The sequence below is a fragment of the Psittacula echo genome, assembly GCF_963264785.1.
Source record: "Psittacula echo genome assembly, chromosome: 5".
In the NCBI taxonomy this organism is placed as follows: Eukaryota; Metazoa; Chordata; class Aves; order Psittaciformes; family Psittacidae; genus Psittacula; species Psittacula echo.
In genome coordinates, this window is record NC_137739.1 from 34,526,029 (window position 1) to 34,538,283 (window position 12,255).

A 12,255-nucleotide genomic window follows, 5' to 3' on the forward strand; every position below is an offset into this window, starting at 1 on the left:
TGGCATTGTTCAAGACCAGGCTGGACAGAGCCTTGGGTAACATAGTCTAGTGTGAGGCATCCCTGCCCATGGCAAGGGGGTTGGAATTGGATGATCTTAAGGCCCTTTCTAACCTGAACCATTCTATGATTTTCCCCAAACTGCTGTTGCTCCATTTTTCAATGCAAATTCCATATATGTAATTTATAATGTACATCCACAGGCATATCAAGGAAGGATGCTCTGCCATTTGTAGAATACAATTTTAACTTATTTAGAGTTCTACTGAACTTCTTGCTTAAAAGTGCTCATGCTACTGTCAGTTACAGATAAATTATCCCTGCAGTAAGCAAGGTGATTTGTAAATATACTCCATGCCATTCACCACACTCCAAGCCAGTTCCTATTCCCCATTCTTAAGAGAATGCCTTCTAGGGTTATGTTCTTTTACACAACTCCTTCATTGCTGCTCTATCTGCCATGGTGCAGCAGCTGGAAGGTGCTCTAACTGCCAAGAAAAACATGGATACGCTTTCTGAGTGTCTTGCTGCAACACCAGAGAAAGTCTCCGACCAGGACATTAGTAATTGTAAGTCTAACTTACAAATATGAATAATCGTAAGGAACTTGAACAAATTTCCAAGAATTTGTGGTGTTCCAGTTACCCTGAGTTACCATAGAGAGCCCTGTGGGGATGCCCTACGGGACTACCCTTTCCAAGTAAAACTAAATTCAACACAGAGAGTCTACGGGATTTGGGGCTGCCAATTCTGCTTCTATGGAAATCAGTTTCAAAACTCTCATTTAAATGAGGACAGTAAACGGAACAGTACAGCACTACCAAGCATTAGGACATTTGACAAGAGATCTATCTTCCTCTAAAATTAATAGGCCAGTTTGTAAAGAAAGCACTAAGAGATCAGGTACTTCAGCACTGTGTTTTAGTGGCTGAAGCAGTTGCAGAGAGGATTTAAGACACATACTTACTGAATCCCTCTTATAAACCTATAGCCTTCTTATGTGAGGCTTCCTACCATCTTCCCAGTTTATATTTCATCAAATCTAATCTCCTCATACTGCTTCAGGTTGTTTCCTACCTTTGAGGCACTATTCCTTACTATTTGTGATATGTCTGACAATAAAACCTCAATTCATCCAAGAATACATTCTATACTGTTTTACTCCTATCCACCTGTATCTGTTCATTCTTGTGTTTTGTCTCACTTCTTACAACAGGCTGAGAATGCATCCTTCTCAGAGTAAAGAGGATTTACACAAACATTTCATGTTGAAAACCTGCACCAGCACAGGACACCCAAAAAAACCAACCAACCCAACTAGTAACTATGTATTGCTCTTGGAATTAGAAATAAGAACTAGCAGAGCCATTCTTCTATTTAGAATTTAAATGAGGGTCTCTATCACCTTTTAAATTATTATTATTTTATAAGAACATTAATTTATCTTTACCTAAGAAGTATTAGAAATTGCCAAACACAACATTCTCAGGTGATAACTGACCTCCCACTATTATAACTTCTAGAAGCATTTGAACTTATTTAGTGTCTCACTTTTGAATACAAGTGTACATAAATCTCATTTGACAGATGTTCACAGGCCACTCAAGATGAGTCTCCTTGGAAAATACAGTCATGGCTTTTTCTTTCCAACTGTTTTTTCATCATCTGGCTTGTGAGTGCATAGTGGCTGAGGGTTTCTAGAAATTATCACCAAGAACTGCCTACTGATCAGGTCAGATGGCGTGCTTTCAGGTACTTAATTGCTTTACATGCATTTGAGATGCCTGAAGGATCTCACTTTTTCTTGGGCCGTGCATGCTACCTGAATCCACAACACCAGAGTGCAGACTCTTGCATGGGGCCAGACCACTGAAAGTGAAGCAACGGAGACTTCAAACTGTTCTACAACCTTACTGGATTAAGCTAAAGATATGAAAAATCATGCACTTAACTGGATGGTATTCATTAATTAACCTGTGTCTGACTGGAGAGAAATTTTGTGTACTAAGCAATAAGCATTATATTTACAGGATAACAGGAGGTCCCTGTTATCCTATAAAGTAAACTAATCAGTAAACTAATACGTAAACTAATCAGTAAACTATCCTAAACAGTAAACTAATTCCAAGGAAATTAACTACAATGTCAAGGTACAAGCAATTTAAATTAGAAAACTAGTTTACTGTCAAGAATGGTAAGGCAGTCATATAATTACAATTTTCTGAAAAGATAATTTTTTAATTAAAATTCACGTGTTCCCATACTAATAACCCTTTCAGATTAAAAACTTTAAGTCCTATCGTTATTTCATAATTTTCTCCTGTTTAATTTCTGAGGTTTATTTATCTATAAAACAAATTAACTTAAAATATAATTCAATTACATATTTTGAATATGGAGAGGCTAGAAGATTTTCCAATTCAGTATGAAAAATGTTCTAAAATATGTCCTGCTAAACCATTCTACTGCTATGCACAGTGTTGCAGAATGGATGTAAGGAGCACCAAAATTAGCATAATTTTGAGAGTCTCCTGGTAAATGGCACTACACTGCAAAAGCTATGTTTGCAGAAATACAATTACTGGACAAAAACAATAAAGAGAAAAACAGATTCAGAGCAGATCAAAATGTTCCATCAGTCTAGACACTCAACTGGGACCCTGGACTCTATCATTAGTTCAGAGAATAAATATTCCAAACCTTGTCAACCTTTTTTTATAAGAGATATTAAGAATGACTACTTCAAAATAGCTAAGGGCCTGGGCATAAAGCCGAAAGGCAGGATCAGGACAGGAACTTTGCATCCTTGTCTTGCATACCCCAAGGGAATGTGCTAATCCCCAGGTCTGTTACAGAATCTGCCTTTAGCCTGTTTATGAAGGACCACAAATGGACTTGGCTTCTTTAAGGTACAGAGTAAACCAGATTTTAAAAAAAGAAACCATCTCAGAAGTTTCACAGGATTGGAACATTTTATCCTGCTCAGAATTAGTGAGCAGACCTTTAAGGATTTCCTGCAGTGCATCAGTGAAAGTTTCTGCGCTGAATTTAGTAACTTTTTGGCTAAGGATTATCAACTGTTTGCAAGTGTAGGCATTGATCCTGCAGCTGAGGCAGATGGTGCCCTGCAGTTAGGTGGAACTACACTGATGCGCAGAAGCAGAAGAAGATGCCGCATTAGGTCATGTGCTCTGTGTGTGTGTAACATTATATCTCCTTTACAACACTTTACTAATGAAGAACCTTCTTTTGGTTTCCTTTGCCATACACTCAGCAAGAAATTTATCACTACCTTAAGCTTTTCTTCATGGTTCCCATTCACTTCATCTGTATTGGGCTCTAAAAGAAAGCTGCTTTGTGGCCACACTGCACTCTAGTGGGTTGATAATTGAGTATAGGTATAATGTATCTATCTCATACTGGGCTAATTTGCATAAAGTTATCATCGCCCATTCCAAGATGTCAATACAGAGTAGCTACAATTAACACTGAAAGATGACTCTGAGTCTGGTCCTCACTGTTAGATAACAAATTTGTGCTGTCAAGAATAAAGCATAGAGTCTTCCAGAAATGTGTGTCTCAGGTTCTCGCACAAAGGACAAAGAAAAGAAAAATAAAGTAAAAAATAAAACGTAAATCAAAGGCCACCAGCTTGTGAAGACTTCGGATTAAAATTAAAATCAGACCAATTAAGTGGGAAAGACTGCTGTGGTCTGATTTTTTTTTTTTTTTTTTTTTTTTTTTTTTTTTGCCTAAGAGTTCACTATTAAGATCAGATTTTTTAAAAGACTCCATTCCTTGGAAATTCTTGCAAAATGAAAATTCATAATTACTAACTTCAGCATCAATAACACTTATTTAAGTGTTGGTTTTAATTGGTATGACTGTTTACCATTCAAGTATTGTCCAGAGCTCATCACAACACCACTCTAAATACTGAACAAAATTATCATAATAGAGAAATCTTTACACAGAGGGAATTATGCAAAAATGGGTAATCAACTACCAGCAGTAAGTTTGTGCTGCGTTTCTCAGTGACTTCACAGCAGGAATGTGGTAGTGACACTAAATTATTAAACATTGCATTACTGCATTACACACCTGAAATGAAAACTCAAACAATACTAACAGCAAAACAAAACAAAAAAACCCCAAACAATTCTTTCTTGACATATAATATCTAGTCCTGTGAGAAGGCATTAAATAGACTCTGTTGACTTATTAAAAAAGAAATTAAACAAGCCCACCTGATTATAAAAGAGCTCCTACTTAGAAGAAGGGTGCAAGAAGAAAAGCAGTCCCAAACAAGAAGACATAAAGGTTGCCAAGCCTGGATAGAAATCTGAAGTTTTTGAAGAGGAATTACTTTATTTTTCTTTCTTTTTTTTTTTTTTTTTTAACAGGAGTTATAGGCTCCTTCTGCAGAAGATGCTTGCTTACCACAACATGCAGTTCAAAATTAATCTTTGATATTTAAAAGCTTTCTCAAATCCAGCTGTTACTTTTTACCACCTGACAAAAGCTACAGAACTTCGATACACAGAGATACAATGACACAAGACAAACCTTAGCAGGATCCATTAATACAGAAAAGCAGCTCAAACAAAATTTAATGAGCCATGACCACCAAAGAAATAACAGCTAACGGGAGAACTAAACATGTACACATCCACAGTTTGCAGTCTACTTAAACAGCAGAGAACACATCACCAACACTTGTCAGTACCTATGGATCTTCTATACCCAGCTACAGTTAATTTACAATTTTGCAGAAAATATATAGCATACTTGATAGTTCTTATACATGGCATTTTCCATTCAAAAGGTCTTGAGCAGTTTGCAAAGGGAGTTTGAGGAGCAGGAAGCAAGAACAAGCAAGCAAAGTAATATATTCAGGGTTGTCCTGAAAGTTAGTGGTGTCGCTGCCTGCCTGCATATTTCAATAGACCACACACACAAAGATGGGTTCAATCTTATATCAGGCTTAAACACAACAAGCTGACAAGCAGGGAGACTGGGATAGTTTTTAGAGTTAAGAATTTGGCCTACTACTTTTCCCCAGAAATCCAACTTTTCCTAGAGAAGCCTGTGGCCCACTGGATCCTCCTAAGAATACCATACAGAGTACTATTAGAAGCTAAAAGCATTGAGAACAACGGAGTGTTGCAGGAACGCTCAGAACTGAGTCTGGTAGTGGCAAGCGGCAGACCAGTACACAGGTGTAGATTTATCCATACAAGCTAGTACTGAGACTGCAATGTCCTGTCAGAGCATGAACTGTCACACTTCCAAGTCTTGCAAGTTGTGAGACGTACCAATTAACAACTTGGGGAAATTGGATGTTTCAATATTATGGTAATAGACAACTGATGTGATGGCCGCCAAGAAAGCCATCCCAGCCGGCATGTACAGGTGCAAATGGCGTGATTCTGAAACCCTGAAAAAGAAAAATGGGAACATCTATTAAACTCAAACCCTCCGTGACAGCACAGCCCCCTCTCCAGACTACACAAAGGCAGCAAGAGTGTTTCCCTTTTAATTTATTAATTGTATCCTGCACCCAGCCCTGATGCAGGATTTTCTAGAATGAGTTATGGATGAAAAGTTCTCTGATTTTCAATTGGATTTATGCTCCTAAATCACACACATGGATTTCGAATTCCTCCCCTGTGCTGAAAATGAAACGTGTGTACTCTTGTTTCCTACCAAAATTCGTTGGAACATTGTTTAAATTAGGATACACAGCACAGCTCCAAAATGAGAAAAGGTAATTTAAGCTAAACTAGTTTGGGAGTTGTCCATCAAGATATGTAGACCAACCATACCATACAGTGCAGTTTAAAATTTTCTACAGAAATATTTAATGGAAATGTTTCATTTTCTTTTCCAGTTTGGGAGAAGGAACAGCACCACAGCATGGGAATTACGTACAGTGAGTTCTCTTCTCAGTGACTATGACCCAACAAACAAAATCTGCAACAGAATCATATACCCTTTACATTTTGTCCTATAAGCAAAACTCTCCTGATACTTTGCTTCAAGTAGCAGCAAAGGGGGCTCTGGCAAGTACAGCTTTTAGGGAATATGGGAATAGCTGGACAATATTCCTGGTTTGTGCAGAAGTGGGTAGAATCATGTTTTCCCCCCCTTTCCTCCTACATAGCATCTTTTCCACCTCTCTCCTCTTTCCTTTCTTTCACAAAAGTAATGTAGTGTCCTGTGCTGTCCAGAGGTATAATTTTTCCTCTATGACAAGCAAATCCAAGAGGAGAGACAGCGAGAGGAAATCTTCAGGACACAGTCACTCAGGGAAATTCATACCTCATCCTCCAAACCTCACAGAAAATTGATTAGCATCTCTGGATTTGTTCTTGCTGCAGCAAAAGCCACCTTTGTGTAGTCTGCAGAACGGTCTGTGCTGGCAGGGAGCTGGAGATCATCATGGGAATGTCACATGTCTGAGCACAGAACACCCCAAATGCCTAACATATATATAGGAACTCAGGAGGACCACTTTCTGTGGCTCCTCTGTAGGATAGGAAAGCCCTCCTTCACATGGAAAATGAGATGAACTCCACAGAGCTAGCTGGAGCCATGCGACAACCTGGATCATAAAAACCTTAACTCCTTGTAGAGGATGAGTTGCATGCGTGTACAGCAAAAATGAGTAAACATTTTCCAGTCTCTGAATAACTAATAATGCCAAGGTTATTTTGTACATCAGGGTTGAAACCTCTGCAAGGGAAAACAAGCAGCAGAAGGAGATTTCTTCAGACAGCCTAAGCATCAGTAGGTAACACTGCAGGAGTGGGAGGTCTTTCAAAAAAATATATTTATTTCACAGATGGAAGGTGCTGGAATTCCCCTATTTAGCCTTATCTCCAACAGGTTGCATCTATTGCTTCTATTGCTGAGGTGCCAAAGACTTTAGCACCCAATTGCTGTCAAAAGGACTTACCAACATGATCCATTTTCATCTTAAAAACTGATGAGTTTCAAAATCTGCTTTTATTCACTGGAGCACTCTCTAGCCTCCTGAGTGCTTGGGAGGCACAACTGTGGATTGGCACTCTCCCAGTACAGCTAGGAGCTTTGATTCTCATCAGGTGACACTTATTACTAAACAGCAGCATTCTGAGTCAAGTTGAAAAGCAAATAAACATAACATAATGATTGCTGGAGAGAAAAATCAAACAGAAAACTCCAAGCAGAAGATTTCGCTCTGAGCATCCCACACCCTGATAGCTCTGAATAAGCACAAGAAAAATTCCTTTTTAAAATAACTGGCACTGAGAAACATCCTATTTATATATGGTTAAGAAAAGTTATAATAATAATGATGATATCAGCTTCTACAGCAGAATACTGCAGTGCCTTTCACACTGCTTGGTAGAGAGTTGTTATAGAGATGGATAAACAGAGATTTTGTTCTATTTAATGAGGAGCTTCAAACTTTTAACCTTCATGATAGTTACGAAAATTAAAACTTTCTTTAGAAAAGATAGTAGTCATTGTTATGCAACATCAGATGTTTTCATAATAAATCACTCGCCTGTACCACTTGTTTCACTTAAAATAAATTTTCCCCACAGATTACTGTTTAAAGACATCTGAAGTTGAATAACATGATGGATCATGCTCAGATACTGCAAGCTGCTATGCTTAAGGTAACAGATCAGAAGTACTGCACAAACATCAGGAGAAACTCTATGGGGTGTGATAAGGCCCAGCAGATCCACTCCATTTACCAAGAACAGAACTCAGTTTGCAGCAGAATGGTATGACTTACTGTGCACATGGGAGTTCTGCCTGAGTAAGGAGTGTGGGACTAGGTCCTTGGACATGAAACATACCACAAAAATGTCACCATCTGCTTGAATTGTTAGGGTTTATTTATGATTACTCTTTGGAAAGATAGTGTCATTAAGCTGAACTAAAAATTATTAAGGTCAGCTGCATGTATGTACATAACTTGGCACAGCATGTGGAATTCCTGATACAAGGTCGGTAAGTTAATCACCAAGAATACAGATTACATGTTTATAACCACAAGAAATATAGCCTAGATGAGAAATCAGACAGGGAAAAAATACCTACCCTGAAACCCTTAAAACACTCAGTATTATCAGGAGAAGACAGACGTATACTTACCCATCAGACACTATGCCCTCTGCAATTTCACACACCAGCACAAACAAGAGGATAAAAGTCAGTATCCAGCGTAAATTGTGGCCAGGAAAATGAAGCCATGTGCTATGATGTATATGTACTTTGGAACTCTGACTTCCCCATCCTAAGCAGGAAAAGAAAATTTTAAAGAGTTTTCTTAACAGCCAGAGTGCCATGCAAAGCTCCTGCTTACAGAAAAGCAGATATGTAACAACTAGTGTACTAAAGTTGACACAACAGTATGGTTAAACATGCATATATTTGAATATTTTCAGAACTGTGTTCTCATTGCTTCATTTCAAGCAGAATAAAATCAGCAATGCAGAGAGGACACAGCCTTAAATTCCTATACTTTCAGCAACTCCCTATCAAGTAATAACAAGCATTAAACATCTTTCAAGTACATTAACAGTTTAAATGAACAACAAATGAACATTTTGACAAACATGCACAAGCTCTAATACAGGCTTTTTTTTTTTCTTCAAATTCTTCAAATTCTTTCAGTAAAGAATTTACACTTTATCTTACAATTAAAGTAGCTTATTCTCTTGATCTAGATAAAAGTCACACTGAGAAGAGCCAGACAAGCACAGCAGTCCTTCAGCTGGCCCCATGTTAATACTTGTGCTGTCATTTCTGCACCAGACCTTTTACGATGGACAGAAGCGTTAAAACCGCGCGGCTCATGCCACGGCTACCTACAGAACAGGCCAGCCTGAGAAGCGTTCTCAGAGCAGGGACAGCCGCACGCCTTAAACCACCGGGCCACCTACTGGCCTCTTATGTTATCAAATACTACCCGCTGCAAATAGGGCAAGAGTGGAGCCGCCGGGCAGCCCTCCCAGTCGTTATCAGTAATGAGGAGGGCTGCCCTGCGGCCCTAACACTTAAGTAATTGCATAGGGTATTATTTGGTAACGTAGGACTTACTGCCAGGTTTTCTGTTTTTTAACAGCACCTTTATTTCTGCTTCCCGCTTTGCGAGTACAAACCTGCAAACCAGCTCTGCAGTCTCCCCCAGCAGCCCGCCCACCCCTCCCTCCTCGGTGTCACCTCGGGGAGCCCCGGGCACCGACGCCAGGAGCGGAGGCAGCGCGGCCGGTAGCCTGGGGGAGCCGGGACCGCCTGGAGCTCACACCGCGGCCGAGCGCCCTTCGCTGCCTCCAGCCTCCTGGCAGCACCGCTGCACCGGGGGCAAGGCCAGGCCGGGGGCACACACAGAGGGGCAAGGCCCGACGAGCGGGGGATACCGCACACCGCAAAGCGGCGGAGGGAAACGCACGGCAAGACAAAGCGGGGGACGAGGACACGACAAGGCAAGCGCGGGGTCAGCGGACAAGGCACAAGCGGGCAGGGCAAGGGAGCCCCACAGGCACTGACCGATGAAGAGGATGGGGAAGGTGATGAAGAGCAGGAAGACGTGCGGCACCACATTGAGCGCGTCCACGAAGCAGCCGTTGTTGAGCACGCCGTGGTCCACGTTGTAGGCGGTGGAATTGCCCTCGTCGCCGCAGAAAGCCAGCGCCATGGCGGGACCCTGCGCGCAGCCCAGCGCCGCCTCCTCCTCCTCCCCCTCCGCGCACATCCAGGCACACCCGGTGCGGGCCGCGCGGCGATGCCTCTGCGCGCACCTGAGGCGAGCGGCGGCCGCCACCCGGCCTCGCGCTGCCCCAGCGACCCGCCCCGCCCCCACGGTCCCGCCCTATTGGCCGGCCCGCCCGCCCGAGCCCCGGGCCGCCGCGGACGGTGCCATCGCTACCGCCCGCTGCTCGGCCGGAGCCCCGCGGCTTGTCGTGGGTGTCTGGCAGAGATGGAGCGCGGTACTGCGGGAAGTACTGGCCGGAGGCGGCTGGAAAGGCGTGCGACAGCCCTCGGGTACCTTAGAGCAACACGAAACGTGGTCCCGTAGTTAAAGGGTGGCTGTAAAGAAGGCGAAGACTCCCTTTTCACAAGGAGTCACATAGAAAAGATGAGGGGTGATGGGGACAAGTTACTCCTGGGGAGATCCTGATTGGACAGAAAAGGAAAGTTTTTCTCCATGAGAACAGTAAGGCATTGAAATAATCTCCTCAGAGAAGTTGTAGACTCTCCAACACTGGATGCTTTTCACATTCAGGGTGCTGGACCATCTAGTCTAGGTCATGCGTTGCATAGAAAGCTTGTACCAGCTGATTCCTGAGGTCCCTTCCAACCTCATGTTCTATGATTCACTGTTCCAGGTTTCCTGGGTCTCAGTAATTCAGCATTTTGTGCTTTGTTAGTAAGATAGAACATAAAACGAAAAGGCCTTAAATGAGTGATGACAGAAGAACTGTAGTCTACAGGAAGTATATTTTCTTCACCTTATCAGCTTTGCGCTTTTTTCTCCACTATGATGGAGATGCTATTAGATGAAATTGTGTAAACAGCTGTACCCTGTCATCAGCATCATCTTCTAAACAGCCACTACGTTCTTGCTTTACCATCTTTTGCCCCTAAAATGAGTTCAAGCCTAACATTCTCTCCCCCCTAGTTGCAGTCTGTGGGAAGTTAGGCTTGGCTGAGCCAAAGCCAGACAAAAACTCTGATCAAATATCTCTATGCTGGGGGATAATACTGGAACATAAAACATGATGTGCATCAATAGTCTGCAACCTGCCTTCCACTTCCAAGCCAAGTTTGAATCAAATTCTGGGATTCAAATACCTCTGGTGTGTAGTCACAAAATACCCAACGTGAAGATTCCTAACCAAATCCTTTACCTCAGAGCTCCTTTTTTTACCAGTTATGCTTACCCGTGGCTTAGCTGAGTACATAATACAACTTGTCACGTCCTACGAAACAGATAATGCCCACAGACCCAGGTTTAACTCTTCAATACACAAAAGCTACAAGTTGGCTAAATGCCTCTATGGGAAATGGCCCCATAAAATAAAAATTTCCTTGTTTTCCCTTTAATGATCAAGCTATGGATGCTCAACATAACAGATAGTATTCTATTTCTAGAACTAACAGCTACACTAATAGACCTGAAAATTACTTTTGTAGTGCAGCTTTTATTGATCTTGCTGTCAGGAGAAAAGAAAAAGTAATTCTCTGCATGCAACATTGTATTTCCTATAAAGGGTATTTTGGGGCTACAGCTGTATGGTTAAGAATAAAAGTTAAGACAAAACCCAAGCAAATCCTGTGTATATGTATTTTCAAATGTTAAAGTTACACCCACACTGGACAGACTATAATTATTTTAAGCTTTGGACAGAACCCAGCATTCATCTGAGCTTCTGGTTAAGCTCATCTCTTATCCTAATAGTTATTTAATAAACAGTATGTGCAGTTTACATGCAGATAATTTTAAAATAATTTTTTTTTTTTTAGTATTTCCTGAGGCCCCAAGAAAAACAAGGGCTCTGTGTTACAGATGAACAAACAGTAGTGAAAAACTTGGCAGTTTACATACTAGAGACTGAAATCATAAGGTAAGATTTGGGAGAGGAATTACCACCTTCACTGTGGCCAGAGAACTAATTACAGAAATTGAAGTTTGCCAAAATCTCCAAAGGAATCTGAGAACTAAGCTCACAATCCCAGCTTCTGCATGGTCTCTCTCTGAACCATGACACCATCTTCCTTTACTACAAGGTGTCAACCATGATACTTTAAAAACCCTATTTCTCAAACAACAAAACATCAGGAGACTCCAGAGTTTGGAATTTGAAATTTAGCTTCTCGGCGGTTTTCAAAGGCAGCCAAGGTCACATGGTTAGCACGGTGGTTAAAAATCAATGGTCTCAGTCCAGTCCTACAACAGATGTGCATCCATCACAGAGCTAAAGTTGAGTCAGAAACATGTTGGCAACCTGAACAGAAAGGTGATGGATTAAATGGAGGAAGAGTCTTGGATTACAGTTAACTACCTAATGAAATACTGAAAAAAACCCCACATTGACAGAAATCAGAACATTTGGTAAACTGAGATTGGTAAGCTATTATTAATAAATTATTATTTATAAATTATTATTATAGCAATAAACACAGACATGCGCACACACAAACTCTCTGAAGAGCTCATGCTTCCTATGACAATGCCACAATTTTGTCCCTGATG

General features: G+C 41.2%; 1 protein-coding gene across 1 annotated transcript in view; it reads right to left on the minus strand.

Moving 5' to 3' along the window:
• ABCC8 (ATP binding cassette subfamily C member 8) overlaps positions 1-9,753 on the minus strand; it is a gene marked incomplete at both ends in the record, with an annotated part of 77,688 nt that extends 67,935 nt beyond the window's left edge. Inside the window, 3 exons of the mRNA XM_080617405.1 lie at positions 5,315-5,436; positions 8,151-8,292; positions 9,549-9,753. Of these exons, the coding sequence (XP_080473531.1) occupies positions 5,315-5,436; positions 8,151-8,292; positions 9,549-9,753 (469 nt within the window). The remainder of the gene's footprint in view (positions 1-5,314; positions 5,437-8,150; positions 8,293-9,548) is intronic.
• Positions 9,754-12,255: the final 2,502 nt, after the last annotated feature.